Source organism: Syngnathus leptorhynchus, chromosome 16, assembly GCF_054491065.1.
Source record: "Syngnathus leptorhynchus isolate UIUO chromosome 16, UIUO_Slep, whole genome shotgun sequence".
NCBI classification, from domain to species: Eukaryota; Metazoa; Chordata; class Actinopteri; order Syngnathiformes; family Syngnathidae; genus Syngnathus; species Syngnathus leptorhynchus.
The window spans coordinates 985,132-1,000,404 of record NC_141210.1 but is presented as its reverse complement, the minus strand read 5'-3'; the positions used below and the strand labels follow the sequence as shown (position 1 = coordinate 1,000,404).

The 15,273-nt window shown below is 46.1% G+C and overlaps 4 protein-coding genes and 1 long non-coding RNA gene across 8 annotated transcripts; 1 reads left to right on the top strand and 4 right to left on the bottom strand.

Moving 5' to 3' along the window:
- Window positions 1-139: 139 nt before the first annotated feature.
- Window positions 140-4,037, top strand: eps8l1a (EPS8 signaling adaptor L1a). 3 transcript variants are annotated; one of them, XM_085933816.1, is made up of 14 exons: window positions 140-220; window positions 754-911; window positions 992-1,044; window positions 1,260-1,389; window positions 1,497-1,585; window positions 1,657-1,731; window positions 1,812-1,960; window positions 2,031-2,204; window positions 2,293-2,401; window positions 2,460-2,582; window positions 2,668-2,794; window positions 2,890-3,058; window positions 3,185-3,317; window positions 3,482-4,037. In XM_085933816.1, the coding sequence occupies exons 2-14, from the start codon at window positions 791-793 to the stop codon at window positions 3,551-3,553; spliced, it is 1,524 nt and encodes a 507-aa protein (XP_085789942.1). In that variant the 5' UTR covers window positions 140-220; window positions 754-790; the 3' UTR covers window positions 3,554-4,037. The 3 variants fall into 3 exon arrangements, with proteins under 3 accessions (XP_085789942.1, XP_085789940.1, XP_085789941.1); XM_085933814.1 differs by having other exon boundaries at window positions 974-1,044; XM_085933815.1 differs by having other exon boundaries at window positions 145-220; window positions 774-911; window positions 974-1,044.
- On the bottom strand, window positions 701-1,958 carry LOC147043806 (uncharacterized). The gene is made up of 3 exons (XR_015068498.1): window positions 1,694-1,958; window positions 1,510-1,613; window positions 701-887 (listed from the first exon to the last, which is right to left on the bottom strand). It is a non-coding gene; the product is annotated as an uncharacterized LOC147043806 (long non-coding RNA).
- A 9-nt stretch (window positions 4,038-4,046) lies between the features above and the next one.
- Window positions 4,047-5,541, bottom strand: nme4 (NME/NM23 nucleoside diphosphate kinase 4). Its single transcript, XM_085933824.1, has 5 exons — window positions 5,387-5,541; window positions 4,826-4,956; window positions 4,646-4,747; window positions 4,357-4,469; window positions 4,047-4,279 (listed from the first exon to the last, which is right to left on the bottom strand). Exons 1-5 carry the CDS (start codon window positions 5,502-5,504, stop codon window positions 4,159-4,161), a joined length of 585 nt encoding a protein of 194 aa, XP_085789950.1. The 5' UTR covers window positions 5,505-5,541; the 3' UTR covers window positions 4,047-4,158.
- A 45-nt stretch (window positions 5,542-5,586) lies between these two features.
- xpo6 (exportin 6) lies at window positions 5,587-13,368 on the bottom strand. Its single transcript, XM_085933809.1, has 24 exons — window positions 12,669-13,368; window positions 11,987-12,077; window positions 11,604-11,716; window positions 11,221-11,418; window positions 10,982-11,141; window positions 10,800-10,877; window positions 10,190-10,715; window positions 9,918-10,044; window positions 9,716-9,825; window positions 9,528-9,636; window positions 9,353-9,445; window positions 9,206-9,275; window positions 8,971-9,130; window positions 8,792-8,884; window positions 8,527-8,671; window positions 8,300-8,446; window positions 8,036-8,225; window positions 7,749-7,904; window positions 7,547-7,661; window positions 7,251-7,422; window positions 7,022-7,183; window positions 6,810-6,908; window positions 6,495-6,725; window positions 5,587-6,421 (listed from the first exon to the last, which is right to left on the bottom strand). Exons 1-24 carry the CDS (start codon window positions 12,669-12,671, stop codon window positions 6,320-6,322), a joined length of 3,450 nt encoding a protein of 1,149 aa, XP_085789935.1. The 5' UTR covers window positions 12,672-13,368; the 3' UTR covers window positions 5,587-6,319.
- Window positions 13,369-13,444: 76 nt separating this feature from the next.
- On the bottom strand, window positions 13,445-15,270 carry antkmt (adenine nucleotide translocase lysine methyltransferase). Of its 2 annotated transcripts, XM_085933819.1 has the most exons (6): window positions 15,107-15,270; window positions 14,599-14,770; window positions 14,424-14,528; window positions 14,167-14,307; window positions 14,016-14,066; window positions 13,445-13,942 (listed from the first exon to the last, which is right to left on the bottom strand). In XM_085933819.1, exons 1-6 carry the CDS (start codon window positions 15,124-15,126, stop codon window positions 13,715-13,717), a joined length of 717 nt encoding a protein of 238 aa, XP_085789945.1. In that variant the 5' UTR covers window positions 15,127-15,270; the 3' UTR covers window positions 13,445-13,714. The 2 variants fall into 2 exon arrangements, with proteins under 2 accessions (XP_085789945.1, XP_085789946.1); XM_085933820.1 differs by having other exon boundaries at window positions 14,599-15,178.
- Window positions 15,271-15,273: the final 3 nt, after the last annotated feature.

The following is a 15,273-nucleotide window of genomic DNA, read 5'->3' as shown; positions in this document are numbered from 1 at the left end:
AATATCAATATGCCACACTTCTTTCATTGAAATTTCTTCCAGTGTTTAAGTCCGACTCGTTTTTCTCGTTTGTGCATTTCTGGAGGAGGTGGGGGGGTGCGTGGGTGGGACGCACGCGCTCGTGGAAACAGCCCGACTCAGTGAGCGCAACGCAACGCAACGCAACGCAACTCTCATTGTGTGACTTGCTTGGACTTAAACACGCAGAGCACAACAAAAGGTACAGTAATGCAGACATAATTCTTTGTCAATATGTGTGTGTGTGTGTGTGTGTTTGTAATGAGTCAGTTTGCCAGTCTCACTTTCATCAATCAAATGTAGGATGAAGCACTGCGTGGTATGCGTTGACAAGGAAGGAAGGAAGGAAGGATTCGTCTTAATTGTCTAATAAAAAGGCAGTACGTTGGCATTATTCCAGGATGAGTTTTTCCCTGAGCGAATTTGGAGAGGAACTCTCTGGAGGATTGTGTCATCCACATACCATGCAGCCAGTGTCGGTGGTTTTTCCTGTAGAGTGGAGCTGGCACTTTCGAGCTGGCAGGGTTTTCAAATTCTCCACATTCTTCCAGATTGCCTCATCAGTCTAATCGTCTTATTAGATCATCTTGCAATGTTTCCTTGCATGAGATTTGGAGTGTGTGGTGTTAGAAAGCAACAAGTTGTACTTCACTCAAATGAATAGAATTACACCCAAAAAAAAGATGATTTTATTTTGTGCATAATCAAATGGAAAAAATGGTCTCATTTTTTCAGGTATACATTTCTTTTTCCAGTGGCTCCCTCACGCTGCATGATGTCGGCACGACCTCCTCCGGTGATCCCTCGAAAGCATTCGGCTGTCCGAGTCATGCCGGTCCCAAAACGGCAAGCTGCCTCGGATGAGCTCCCTGAAATCGCTGATTCTGATAAAGGTATCCTGGACTCATCTCGTTCCAAAAAATTGCATTGTGACTGAATTTTTCCTGACGCCAAGATGCTACTATGTGCTCAGAGAATGATGGCAAATTAGGGTCTGCCTCACAAGTCAATGAAGAAAGAGAAGTGGTAAGTGCTAATCAGTGCGCCGCCCTCATTTGCATATTGAATTTCTACCTTAGCTCAAGTATGTCAAACTTGTTTTCATTGTTTGCCCTCTGGGCATGGATTTTGCAGTGCACCAAAAACGCTAGCTTAGGGTTAGAAACATTTTTGCAGCATCAATCAAATAAGCTGCAGAGTAATCGGCAAGCTGTCTGTCGTCCCTCTCGATCCCTCGCCAGGAAATACTGAACCACTGCTTTGACGACATCGAGCGCTTCATGCTGCGTTTGCAGCAGGCGGCCGACGCGCAGAGCATTCTCAACCAGAGGAAGAAAAGAAGCAGGAAGAGCAAGAAGCAAAGCCAACAAGGTAGCAAGCGCACACACACACCCTTGCCTACTGCTGCTGATGTCATCCCAAAAAAGTTTGCACACATTCAGAATGTAATCATTTGATTTGATTGTATTGCTTCATAGATGATTTGATTACCATGAAAGCCGTTCCTCCGTCCCAAGAAGAATTTGTCGACCTCTTTCAGAAAATCAAATACTCCTTCAGTCTGCTGGTGAGAAGCGACTTCTGTGCTAAAGTGGCTCTGGAAATATCACACGTGTGACAATCAGCTGGTTATTTTAGGATCGTCTCAAGTCAGCCATAACGGAACCCGGCGCACCAGAGTTGCTCCATTCCATCTTTTTCCCACTGGAGCTGGTGAATCCACCTCACGTTTTGGATGGTGGGCTCGTTGGCTGGCACGCTGTGACTGACTGCTGCTGCTGCTTGTGTCACAGATGATGAAAACCACAGGGGGGCCACAATTAGGGGGGTCTGTGGTGACTCCTGCCTTGACCACTGGAGCTATTTCCTTGCTCCAGGAGCATCTGACTGCGGAGGAAAAACGTCTCTGGACTGAGTTAGGCCCCGACTGGACTTCTCCCTGGTACGTATGTTGTTGTTTTTTTCCCCCCTCTTGGTGTCTCACCACTCATTTGAATAAGCCTTTCCTCCAGTTCCGAGCTGGGTGTGTCCGTCCCTCCTTACTCGCCCGTCTTCCTGGACGGGTGGCAGCCGCGGGCGTTTGACTCGTCTGGTTCGCCTCTGGAAGATCCTGTCGAGTCGCAGCACAAACGAGACGCAAACGCTCGGCGTGAACACGCGGCGGCGGCGGGCCCCGTCGACCAAGTGTGAGTACCCAAGGTTTTGCAGAAAGTGTCTGAGATAAGAGACCATCAGATGATAGATGGAAGAACCTGCCTCTGATGATCATTCCAGTGAAGGAAACGGACTTCCACCAGCAGGGGAGAGAAATTACTACTGCACTTACGACTTTGTGGCAAGAAACAGCAGCGAGCTGTCGGTGCTGCAGGGAGAAACGCTGGAGGTGCAAAAATGGAATGGACCTGCACCGCAGAGGAATTGTTCAAATACAATCTTTGCAGGTCATCGAGTCATCAAAGAGATGGTGGAAGTGTCGCAATCGCTTTGACCAGATAGGATTTGTTCCACATAATATCTTGGAACCTCTGTCGGCATTAAACAACAACGGCGGAGAAAAACCAATGGCACGTGTCCAATTTTGCACGGACTCGTTTCGGTTCTGCCAAAGTTCCTCGCGACTTACTTTCTTGCTTCTTTTGTGCATTGGAGATGTCACCCGTTTTGTACGAACCCTTGAGTCCAGTTGGCACTTCTTCGACCTCGACGAGGCCGACGGCGAGGTCTCAGAGCATGTTGTCGCGTTCTTCAACGATACATGGAGAAAATGGAGATCGAGGTAATGGCTAAGATCCATAATGTTGTAACTAATATTTGAACTAATGTAGACAGAATTGGAAAAAAAAAAAATGATGCAAATGTGTGTTTGTGCAGTACTGATCATGAACGACGAGCTTCTCCAACGAATGGCGCAGAAAAGAGCCTCTGTCAGCCATCCTCCTCTCATGACGTCTCGCTCGGTGGAAACTTCTCTGGCGCTGAACTACCAATCTCCGGCGTCAGAGGTGGAGGCCTGGCTCGTAGCAAAGGGCTTCAATCAGCGGTAGGTGCCGTGGATAGCGGCTCACTTTTAACACTGCCCTCTAGTGTCGGAATGTTATCTATATTATATGTAATGAACAGCAGGAATGTGAAGAGAAAGCAATTTTCCACTTTGCTTCTCTGTTAGGACGGTGCAGAGTCTTGGCGTTTTAACCGGGGCGCAGCTTTTCTCCCTGAACAAGAGGGAACTCTGTGAAGTGTCTCAGGATGAAGGGAGCAGAGTGTACAGTCATATTATGATGCAGAAGGTCATTCTTGAGGTTGGTCAATTTCTTATCAACGTTCCTGGCAAATAGTGGGGTGAAGGTCCCAGAATGTGTGTCCGTTTACAAAGCCAGTTTGTTTGCCTAACCTTGACTTGCGCGTTTTGACCGAGCGAATTGTTAGTGACCTTCTTACGGTGACATACATTTATTTCCCTCAGGATGCACGAAAGGTCTCCGAATTGGAGAAGGCCATGGAGAGGCAAAAGCTGAAGATTGCCACGATGGAATGAGTCGACGTACGTGTTTAGACAACACGACATAAATTTGAATGGTGTTTTACGAGCAGCCGATCTCGACATAGCTGCGTTTGATGTTAAGTATTTGAATGTGCAAGCAAAAGCAAAAAAAAAGTTAGTGTTATACGAATAGACTGAGATACGTAGCTAGAAACCCATGAAATGTGCAATCTTAATTTCAAACGACGGTTGAATTTATAGCGCAACTCGCTTCGGCCGCTAACTGCTGCAAATAAACACATTTGGTCTTCATATTATAATTGCTATATCGACTGGAGCGGATGCATAAAAACAAGAACAAGGCTGATTTGAAAAGCAATGATAAGATACTTGTGTTTAGCAAGTTAAATTGCAATTATTGACAATATAATTAACAAAAGGTGATTTGACATCACTACTTGGATTTGAAAATGTTCACTGTTCCCTACTCGCATGCTAACCTCTGAAGACAAAAGGTAAATGCAATTAAATGAGGAAAAAAAAACGATTTTGTTTGTTTGAACCAACAACTTTCCTGAGGTAAATTTATTATGTAAATACTGTACATTTTTTTTCTAAGGACCTTTAAAGCAGCGGCGACAGAGGTAGCCTCACTCTTTTTACTTCTCGCACGTTAATGTTTGGTCCCAGCAGTCCCACTTGACAAGATCCTTCCCCTGGAACCAGAGCTCAATCTCCCTTTGGGCTCCCTCCAGAGAATCGCTGGCATGGACCACATTCCTTTGCATAAAATAAAAAAACACAATTAGTCCTCCAGAAATGAGAAGACACACCCAGACATGAATAGGATATTTTACCTGCTGACGTGAAGGCTGAAATCTCCTCTAACGGTGCCCGCTGGAGCCGCAGCGGGGTTGGTGTGTCCCACCATCACTCGTGTGGACTGGACCACATTGTGCCCTTCCCACACCTAGAGTTCAACCCAAAATGAATATTCATACAGTGGAGCGGCTCACAAAACTCAAAAATGAAATCTCAGGGAATAAATCCTCGGTCTTATTTTTTTCAACACTTGGGCCTACTATGCTACTGTATTTTGAATGTTGCAAGAACTTCAATATGTAGGAATCTTCAGGATGTTGTTACCATGGCAATCACAGGCCCAGAAGTCATGTAGTCCACCAGACTGGAATAGAAAGGCTTCTGCGTCAGCTGACAGTAGTGTTGAGACAGCAGCTCCTCGGACACCTTCAACGCATCCCAAGCGCATACTGTAAATACTAAATTCCAGTGAGTGAACACACGGCCGGGCAGTGAAAGATGTACCTGCAGCATTTTCAGGCCCACCAGCTTGAAGCCTCTCCGTTCAAAACGCCCGATGATCTGCCCCACCAGACGCCGCTGGACGCCGTCTGGTTTGACCGCAATGAGCGTGCGCTCCTTGGCAGCGGCCACACCTGCGATGACATGACACATTTCCTCATTCAAATCTGGATTTGGGATGATGTGAAGAAATCATGATCTTCTTGGCATGGCTCAAAACTAACAGACCATCCATGTTAAACAGGGAATAAAAAAGTATTTGGGTTTAAAACAAGCTTCTAGAGAAGACGTGTTCCCATAAACGGATGGCTGCATGCTGCCAATTAAACAGCCATGTGACAAGAAGACTGCACACCAACAGAATTTTCAGGCTGGGCTGCAACTTTAGTCTGAATAGCCAAGTTTGGATTCTTTTAGGAGGTGCTGTTGGTCTGCAGGAAAATTGAGAAGATCATGGAGCAGTGTGTCAGGTGCCCTACACTACAAATGTATCATCTATGAGAAAAATGATGTCACCAACACGCTATATGACATGAAAAAACAAAAACCAAATAAGATACTTACTGGAGTTGCTCCGGAAGTGAGCCAGCTGCACAGCGGGGAAGCGAGCAATCACATTTCTGCTACTTTGCCTGCTCCATGGAGACAAGAGTGGGAGGAACAGAACTCGCTGCAACAACATGCTCGTGCCTTAGAGTCAGCTGCCGCCAACGACAGACTGGCAATTTAAAGTCAGGACCCCCCCCCACCCCAACCCACCTCATCTCATCTGACCCGCTTGGACTGTTGACGGTCTACAAACATTTAACTCAACTGCTGCCAGAAGTGCAACCCACCTTCTTTCATTTATTTATTTGTTGTGGTCTAAAGTTCTTCCAGTGGTCATAGACTGCCAGTGCTTGGGAGTTTTCGTTCCAAATCGCTGTTAATAATTAATAAAGCTGAAGGTTTTTGGACCAGTGATATTTACAAAAAAAAAAAGCACTTTATTAAATCAAGCAAGTTTTGTCTTTCAGAATGGAATGATGTCAAAGACTAAGTTGAGAGTCCGTCTCCTTTGGAGATGAAAAAACCTGAAGGCAAAAATGAACAGAAGCAGACAATTCAAGAACTCAAAATGAGTTAAAAGTGCTCAGTCCCGGCTCGGCGTCGCGGCCGAGACCAGGGAAAGAAGGCCTGGCTCAGAGTGGTCCGGGTCTGGGGCAAAAAGACAAAAAAAAAAAAAGCCAACTGCAGACCAGGTGAACATTTTCTACCAATGAAGCATTGGCGACATAAGGTGGACGCTGCTTTGAACAACAACAAAAACGACAATGCGCCAAATGTCTACAGTAGAACTCAAAAGAAAAAACAGCAGCATCCGCAACCTTCCTACGACTTTGAACACGCGGGCGGGCGGGCGAGCGAGCCAAAGCCGACTTTGGAGTGTTGGGCAAATTGGTCAGCGCGGGCGCTCCTTAATTAAACGTCCCGGGTGGGTCAAGTGGTTCGCTCGCGCTATAGCTTGATGGTGCCGGTGGGCAAGCTGCTGTTGCACAGTCGGTAGTAGCGGAGGTCGTTGACCAGCCGCTGCACGCTCTGAGTGAACGAAGGCAGGTCCTTTGGAAAGGGGGGGGGGGAGAAATAAAATGTTCATTTATGGGTCGAAAAGTTTCAGGCTGGTTGCTCTTACCCGTTCTATCTTGAAGTTGCGTGCGAGGACGGCTCGCTGGTTGGTGTCCACACCCTGGCAACCGTTGAGGAACTCGGGCATGAAGGCCGAGTAGAAGGCATCAAAGTCTACCGAGGCCATGTTGTATACGGCCAGGGTGATTTCCTCCTGGAGTAGGTCGTGACTTTTGTGGAGAAGGACCTGCAGCAGCACGTTGATAAAGTGGAAGAGCATGGAGGTCCGGAACAGCTTCTAGAGGGACACCAAGCACCGGGATGGATCAGACGGATGAGTCGCGGGGATTATTGCTTGCTATGACTGCCGTTCGTTCCTTACTCTGTGATACAATTTGTGCTTGCTGTTGAGGGACTCCAAATAGGAGAGATTCTGCTTGAAGATGTGGATGTCGGGCTGCAGGAAAGACTGGCCGAAAGCCTGACGGAGACAATAAGCGTCCCGCTTGAAGATTAAAAATGTCACATTTGTCGTAGAAGCTATTAAATGGTCACGTGGCTAAACGCTCAGGTGAACAGCATCATAAAATGTACCTGCATGGCAGCTGTGAACTGGGCCTCGTTCTCCATGGGGTCCTCGGGCGCTCCTCTTTGGACACTTGTCAGAATCGAAGTTTTGAAAAAGTACCTCCAGTTTTGGTGAAGTATTTGGTATAAAAGCTCAAACATCTCTGCTTTGACGTCAGGAGACGACCGCTGGCAAAAGAGGAGAGCCCGTTAGCAAACTAATGCTAGTTTTGAAGACATACGGCTTCCAACTGACCTCTGCCACAACTGGGTAGACCTGCTCCATGCATAGAGAGAGAATGCTAGGTAGAAACGGTTTGAAAGCCTGACCGGGTTCTTGTACCACCACCTGCAGGATTTTCAAGAACTTCTGTACCACTCGACACCCCGCGCTGCCCTCCTGCAAAATACTGGCTGCCAGTTGCTCCCTAAAACACACACGCACACACCATGACATCACTTTCGACCCTCGGCCATCAAGCAGTTTGACTTCTACGCCAGTCCTTCAATCTGGACAGCGCACAAGCTTCCCAAAAGAGCAGATTGTTGAACCTGGTGAACAAGCTGAGGAATGTGTGGAGGATCTGTCCAGTGAAGGCGACGCCCATCTGGACTCGCAACGCCTGAAACAGCGTCAAGAAGAAGGCCAACATCTCATCCGTCACATCTGAAAGAAAGAAAGAAAGAAAGCGGAACCATCAATGAAACCATCTTTTTATCATTCAAAGGAGGAGGAAGAGAAGGAAACACAAACCTGGCTGCTGAATGAACACGGGAAACAGGCTGAGGGACACTTGGACCGACTCCTGCAAACTCTGATAGCAGATCTGACGGGATTTGGTGGACTCTCCAGATATGCTGTCCACTATGTCTCGAAGGACAGGCAAGGTCTGCTGTATCACTGCTTTTACTGATTTAATTAAAAAAAAAAAAAAAAAAAAACATGAACAGGGCAAGTACATTGGGCAGTAAGAGAGAGAAAAAAAAAAAAAAAAAAAAAAAAAAAAAAAAAAAAAAAAAAAAAAAAAAAAAAAGGCCTACCGTCGTGCATTTCCGGTCGTCGTGGAGTGATGTTCACTGTCTCTCTCAACATACGATATTCCCTTGTGAGGGCCGCCAGCATGCTGGCGTGGCTGCTGGAGCGCGTTTGCCACTGCTGCTCGTTCTCTGGTAAATTGGGCCACGGGAGAAGCAGCATGTTGGACAAAGCCCGGCAAACCAGCAAGTGAGCCTGCAACCGTGCAAAGGTTGAACATTTGAACCGGTAGGTCAACAAAGATGATCATGAGACACGTGGTCGGTCACCTCCGGGGGAAGCCTGCGAGTCTGATTCTCCGTTATGAGGTTAAAGATGTTCTGAACAGCAGGCAAAGTCACCATAAAGACGGGTCGCACCGTCAAGGTTATGGAAAGCATCAGATGGCACGCGCACGTCAGTAACTTCTCTGGTACCTGCACAACAAGGACAACTTTTTTTTCTTAACCAAGAAAACATGATCATTGACATTCTATTTCAGATCAGGAAAGGTTACCTTGGCAGTGATGAGGGGGCTACTGGCGTCCACTGCGGACGTTATGAGGTTGATAAATTGGCTCTGGTTTTGAGTGTGGACTTCGCTGTAGAACTGCGCCAGCCAATGAGAGTAGGCTTGCAAAGCAGCAAGGGCCTGTGCATGTCTGCAACACACACATATGCAAACGGATTCCATTTGATTTGGAACCGACGTAAGGGTGCGTGCGCGTCGTTAGCTTTCGACCACGCCGTTGTGCATTTGGCTGATTTTCAATGTTACTTACACGTCGATGAGGTCTGGTTTGAGTACAGAAGGCACGGCGGTTTCCAGGTCGTACAAGCTAGTCTGGGACCCGTAGCAAGTCACTTCTACCAGCCTGAGGAATTAAAAGAAAGTCAGCACAAAAGTTTCATTTTGCTTTCACTGAGGGAAAAGGATCCGTTAAGAGAAGCTCTCACACACCTCTCAACAACTGCCAGGGCGTCAGTGAAACGGGCTGCAAAAATCTCCCCGATGAAATGTTCGGCCAGGCGCCCGACGGCTTGGAGAAGGGAGCTGAGGTCTCTGAGCGAGCAGTGGAGTCGCCGGCAGTCATTCTCAGCGGTGATATTTAGCCTGCGACCTGCAAGGGTCGATTTGACATCTGAGCACCACAACACGCGACCGTGACGACGTAACCGTTCAAATGGTTTCTTACTTGTGCCAGTGGTGACGACGAACTGCTGCAGACCCAAGTACACGTCCAGGTTTTCTTGAAGAATGGGAAACTTATCGGGGGGAAAAACAAAGGAATTAATCGGGAAGGAGAACGCGGTAAAACAACAAGTGATAAACGATTTCTTACCAAAGTAGAAAACGCATGAGAAGGGAGCAACTCCATCACCTTGGCAACAACCTCCAGACTCTGACGCAGGTATTTCTGCCATTCGGTCTGTTGCTATGGTTACCAAATAAAAACCATTATAGTGCAATTTGGCAGATTTGAAATTCCTCTGCAGTTTTGAAACTGGGGCTCTTACGTCATCGTCCAGCGTCTCGTCATCCAGTTCTTCTAACTGAACCTGGTTGTAGCGAAACTGCACGCGGTTCAGAACTTCTCTCAACAGAAGCACTAAGGCGTCTTTGTACCTGCAAGCAAAACAATAAACACACTTGACACACACACACCAAAAAAGAAAATTGAGTGGGATCTGTGGAAATGTGATACCTGTTGAGAACACCTTCTCTGTCGGCCAGTCTGCTTTTGATTTTGGTTGTAAGAAAATCCAAAAAAACACTCCAAATATCCAAACAGGCAAAGTAGCCCTCGTGGGTAGGCTGGGGTGTGAAGACACAAAACAAAACAATTGTTTGGACCGCTCCAAGTCTTGTGCAGATGTGGAAAATATCGAGATTGAAAAGATCCTTACCTGGTTGAAGGTGTACTTGAAAAGCAGGGCAAGGAACTCTACAATAGGGAACTGAGGACTGGACTCAATCCGCCTCAAGTGAACACTGACAAAAAGACGCAGGAAATCGGTGAACTTCTCCAAGTAACTGGAAAACAGAAGAAAAATGTGTCAGCCTAGAATTCAAAGATATGAAGAGGTGCTGTGTTTAAACTAAAAGTAATGATACACACACGTGACTGAGTGTCTAAACATATGTTGAGAGAAACAAACTCACGAGGGAGACCACAAACCTCTCGTCCAGTTCCTGTAGCCTACTCTTGACCGTGTGAGCGTTATTCTCGCGAGTGAGCCTCTGTAGAAGAAAGAAGGTCTGCTGGAACATGCGCAGAAGGTACTCCTCAAAATCCACGGGCACGCAGTTCTTGGACACCAGCTCGTTGACGCAGGTCATGGCGAGGACGCCCAGGCGGGAACGATCAACCTTGCCGCCGCCCTCGCCCTGTCGCCCTCCGTCGTTAGACGAGGGCGGCAACGTCCCGGCGTCCAGGCGTTCGTTAGAAGACGACGAGGTGTACGAGATGAAGGAGCCGGACTTGGCTTTGGTCCGCAGATCGCAGCCGAAGCGTGCAAAGTGGAAGATGGATGCCAGCAGAGTGGGGGTGATGTTAGTGGACAGCGGAATCCAGCTGAACAAGTGGGCCAAGCACTCCAGAACCAGACAACACAGCTGCTGGCTCTCGTAGTCCAGTGTTGCCATGGGCTGGCACAGAAGCTTGGAGTATTGACTACCCTGAAACAACGTGCCCAAAAGTTCCACTGGAAGATTGAAAAGAGAGCGACGATAGATGAGCTCACGGCTGCACGCGGATCCAATTGACAAAGCAATAACAATCCACCCACCGTATTCTCCCGATGTGGGTGAGGGCGGCGGCGTGGAAGCGATGATACTGTGCTTGTCCCAATACGTCTCCAAAATGCCTAAGAAATAAGTGAGGTCAAGTTGACACAATGACATCACAGTCGCACAGACCAATCAGCTTGCCGGCGTCACGTGAGCAAACTCGGAAAAGAGTCTTTCTTACCTGTCAAGAGTCCAAGCATCGTCGGTACCTGATCCAGCAGCAGTTTACGCAGTTCGTCTTTCCTGGCGACGCTCAAGTCTTCCCGAGGACACGCCAGCTCCTCGGATGTGGTTTTTAGCATTACCAGGCCTAACTGCGCCAAAGCTGGGGACTGGATCAACTGCAAACGACATCCCCCGTTAAGTCCCCGCAATGGGGCAAAGGTAGGTAAAGGTCTCGTGAACATCAACGGGGCTCACCTGAAGCGTATTTGTAAAGAAATCGTGATAGAACATGGGCCAGTCCTGGCGACCGATGTCCACGACGACTTTGCAGAGTTTATTCCGGATGAAATAGGGCACAGATTTGTGGTGTTCAAGTAGGAGTTTGGGCAAACAGCTGCGAATTTCCATTTTGTCTTGCGACGCTACACCGATCCACATCTTGTTCACCAGGTTCTGAAAAGCAACGACGACACCATTTAGGGACTTTCTGAAGAACGCTTGAGAACGAGTAATCTGAGACATGTTTTTTTCATGGTGGAATCAGATTGAAAATGCAGCAGCACAACAGAGGCGGAAAGCCTTAACCACATGCTCCACTGAACTGCTCTGCGTTAAACCCAGAAGGGGGAGAGACTTACTTCAAATACTGTGAGACTGTACATCATGACGTACTCATTCCGGGTATTAGAAAGGAAGAACAAGCAATGGCGCCACGCTCCAGTCTGCTGTGCAAAGTTATTCAGCAATTCTTCTGCAGAAACAAGGAAGTCGCACTGATTACTTGATAACCACCAAAGGTGTACTGCGACACTTCATTTGTACACAGTGGAGGAAGTGCAGTACAAAAGAAATGCAAACACTTGTGAACGTAAATATGACCAGTCATTACGTGGACAAACTACTGTATTTGAAGAAAAAAAAATGACTGCACTAGTATTTTGGTCTACATTTCCGATGCACCTCTTTTTCAATGGAATTCTGCCACTGTGCATGGATCCGATTGGATGAAAGGCACACGTACCTATTTCTCGCTTTCTTTCGTTGGTTGTGCAGCTGTGAAAAAACTCTGTCATCAGGCTCTCCAGTGCACGCAGTGACGCCTCGCCAGAAGCCTGATGAATAAACAAAATCAGACAGATTTCTCAAAAAACACAGAGATTGCCTTTCAAGGCCGTATTTGCTTAACACTAAGTCAAACGAGTACAATGCAGTACTTGCAAACATTTATTACAATTCCAGGTCACATGAAGTCATCCATTTCTGTTCCTAGACTAAATGTCAACGTGGGTAAAACGTTGAATACCTTCCGATTTGAAGACTTATATTATAAAGAGGCACTTCTGTGGCATGCGTGGAAATTCCTCACATGGGCCACAACTTGCCGGGGCTCAACATGACTAAGGAAGTGTTTAATTTTGCAAGATGGGCGTCTTGTTGGAGCTTTCGCATCTTGTGACTTACCTGCAAACCGTTAAATGATTAAAACGGCGTCAAAGGCCCATGATCTAATATTCAAATGGAACTGGCTTTATGGAAATGAATTTAACGATTTTAAAACGCAATATATATATTTTTTTCCTTTGGCCTGAAATACGTGCTTTTATGACCCATGTTAGCCTTTAGCATGACAGGAAGAGGACATATTGCAACAACAACAAAAACACAAACATATAACAAGAATAAAGCGTGTACATTTCACTTACCATGTTGTGCTACCTCGGATGTGTCCTTGAGTTCTTTTAGTCACGGATTAATTACACTAATAAGACAACGTTAAGTTACCGAGCTAGCCAAAAACTGCAGCTAGCGTTAGCTAAGGTGTAACTCGCTAACGTAACCGCAAAGGGGGCTCGTCATGGTCTGCTCGCTTTATTTTGCGACTCCACGAGCAAAACACTGATATATACTATATAAAAATAGAACATTCACTGCCTCGAATCTTGAATACTAAGCATGTGATAAATAAAGCATGCTACGCGCAACTGTTCTACATGCTCGTGCGATTTCATTCCCCGTTGATTTTCCAAAAGCATTTCTTTTGGCTGACATGCACCACTGGTCCCGACCCTGGAAACATGTGCAGCTCTGGTTAACCGTTTTGTCTTTCTGTATCAAGTATCGGGACGCGAACGTCAGTTTAGCCAAATGCTAATATTGGCTAACTCACTAGCATTTTTAGAAGGATGAAGGCATCATTTTCGTTCACCGTGCTAGCTTGGCAGACGTAGACATGGCTGGTGCTCGCGATAACTCGACGGAACCGTTGCTAATGAAACGAGTGTGCAAATGTGCACGGTAGATTATGATGACAATTTCGGAATAATTGATATGCTCCTCGCGGTGTTGTTGCCCCCCTTCTGCACTCGGGGCGGCGCAGGAATTCGTTTCGATTGAAAATCTCTCTGCTCACTTGGCCACTTCCTATTTCGAAGCAGAATCATCCAGTTAAAAGCAGTTTGTGTCAAGTTAGCTAGGACAGTAAAAGCACCAATATCCTTTACTACCTTTCAAAGTTAAACATGTTGATCGTTCAAATTACACATTTCATTTGAAGACAAATGCCAAATTGCAGTGACGTTATTTAAGCATGTTGCTAACTTTCCAGTAACATATTTAGTAGTGCCTCTTGCATAATTAACAAGCATCCATCTATACACCATTCAGACAGTTAAACGTTCTTAAAATAACACATTTACATCATAAAATAGAGCTCAGTGTGTTCGTTGGGAGGGCACCCTACTATGATCACTCAAGCGGTGTGTGTTTTTTCTTTCATATTAACTTCCCCATTGGCTGTGCTCTTCTTATTTTCAATGGAAATGAGCTGTCTTTGTGCTTTCACGTTGTATGCCCAGGCTCTGTCCACACCATGTCCCTGGGTTCTGCACGGTGTCCAGTCACGTATGGGGAAACGGCCAGCTACCACCAAAGCGTCATCAGGAAGCTCAGTCTCCATCTTCTTACGCAGTAGCGAAAGCTAAGTAGAAATACATAGCAATGATGAAACACAAGAATAAATGAATGTAATTGTAGCACTTTGTTCTACTTACCACACTAGGAGCTAAAAACACAGTAATATTCTTGCATTTTGTCAAGTCCACCTGCAAGGATGAACAAGGCTGTCAGGCATTCTCTCACTCTTCATATGTATCATAATATACTCTTGTGATCTGATGTATCTAAATTTTGAGAATGTCGAACCTTCCATAAATCTTCTCTTCGGTAGGACACGCTGCCATGACGACCCGCTCTCCACGCATGGAAGCGGGCTAGGCAAACAAGCCAGGGGTTGAGTTCATAGCCAACAGCAGAAGTGAAGCCTTGTCGGTGTCCCTCCAAGACCTCCGTTGAATGATTTCAAAGACAATCATTAAAACTATTTCTCATTAGTGTGAGCATGAGGTGCATAACAACAAAACACATACAATGGCCTCTATTGACAAAACAGATGCACTTACAATGCGACCGTCACCAGATCCTAAATCCACAAGGACCCCTTTTCGACCTCTTAGCAATGTCATGACATTCTGCACTTGGGTGCTACTGGCAGGTATGTAGGGTACCTGGGGGACATAATCAAGAATAACTCAAGATGATAATTGATGAACAATATACATGAAAAAAAGACCACACCTGTAACCTCAATGGGACTTTCCTGAAGCCTGGTTGGATGACTCCTATCCACATAGCGTAAACAGCGAGACCGGTTCCAGCTGCAATCTGAGCAACATCCCAACTTCGGAGTTCCCTGGTCCTGAGCTCAGCAAATGCATCGTCTGGACCATCCTCATCCATTTCTAGGTAACTGGATTTGTTTTGTTTTGTAAACCTCACTGCAGGATCAGTATCTTGTTTTCATGGTATTTCATAGACGGCTTGTAATTATGACGCCGAAATAAAGCAGAAGTACCAAGGAGTGGGAATATTAATACGTAGTATCCGTCAGAATAAAAACTACAAATATTGAAAAGATTATTCGCAACTGAGGTTACCTCAATAAATATCAGAAGGGCTGACAGTCAGGTACGTAGTATGTTTTTTTTAGTAGGTTATTAGCATGTCAAATGCTCATATATACATATTTTCATCAAATTTACAGTTACACCGAGAGTCCGTATATACACATTACATCGACACTGACCTCCTGGAGTGCGGACACATTAAGCAGATGGACAAGTCCGCCTGTAAACGATTCCGTCTCTGCGACACTTGAGTTCCGGTACAAAAGAACTTTAGTTCCGGTACGTTCACATGGACTGTAATACAGGTGACAATATCTTTAAAAAAAAAAAGAAAAAAAAAAAAGAA

Coding starts and splice junctions, on each gene's coding strand:
- antkmt (XM_085933819.1), bottom strand. CDS start 15,126: ATGTGTCCGCACTCCAGGAG. Junction 14,771..15,106: donor ATGTGTCCGCACTCCAGGAG/GTCAGTGTCGAT, acceptor AAACAAATCCAG/TTACCTAGAAATGGATGAGG. Junction 14,308..14,423: donor GATCTGGTGACGGTCGCATT/GTAAGTGCATCT, acceptor CATTCAACGGAG/GTCTTGGAGGGACACCGACA.
- eps8l1a (XM_085933814.1), top strand. CDS start 791: ATGATGTCGGCACGACCTCCTCCGGTGATCCCTCGAAAGCATTCGGCT. Junction 1,045..1,259: donor TCAATGAAGAAAGAGAAGTG/GTAAGTGCTAAT, acceptor ATCCCTCGCCAG/GAAATACTGAACCACTGCTT. Junction 1,390..1,496: donor CAAGAAGCAAAGCCAACAAG/GTAGCAAGCGCA, acceptor ATTGCTTCATAG/ATGATTTGATTACCATGAAA.
- nme4 (XM_085933824.1), bottom strand. CDS start 5,504: ATGTTGTTGCAGCGAGTTCTGTTCCTCCCACTCTTGTCTCCATGGAGC. Junction 4,957..5,386: donor TCACTTCCGGAGCAACTCCA/GTAAGTATCTTA, acceptor ATGTCATCGCAG/GTGTGGCCGCTGCCAAGGAG. Junction 4,470..4,645: donor CTGGGCCTGTGATTGCCATG/GTAACAACATCC, acceptor GTTGAACTCTAG/GTGTGGGAAGGGCACAATGT.
- xpo6 (XM_085933809.1), bottom strand. Junction 8,885..8,970: donor GCCCTGGCAGTTGTTGAGAG/GTGTGTGAGAGC, acceptor TTAATTCCTCAG/GCTGGTAGAAGTGACTTGCT. Junction 7,184..7,250: donor TCTACCCAGTTGTGGCAGAG/GTCAGTTGGAAG, acceptor CTCTTTTGCCAG/CGGTCGTCTCCTGACGTCAA.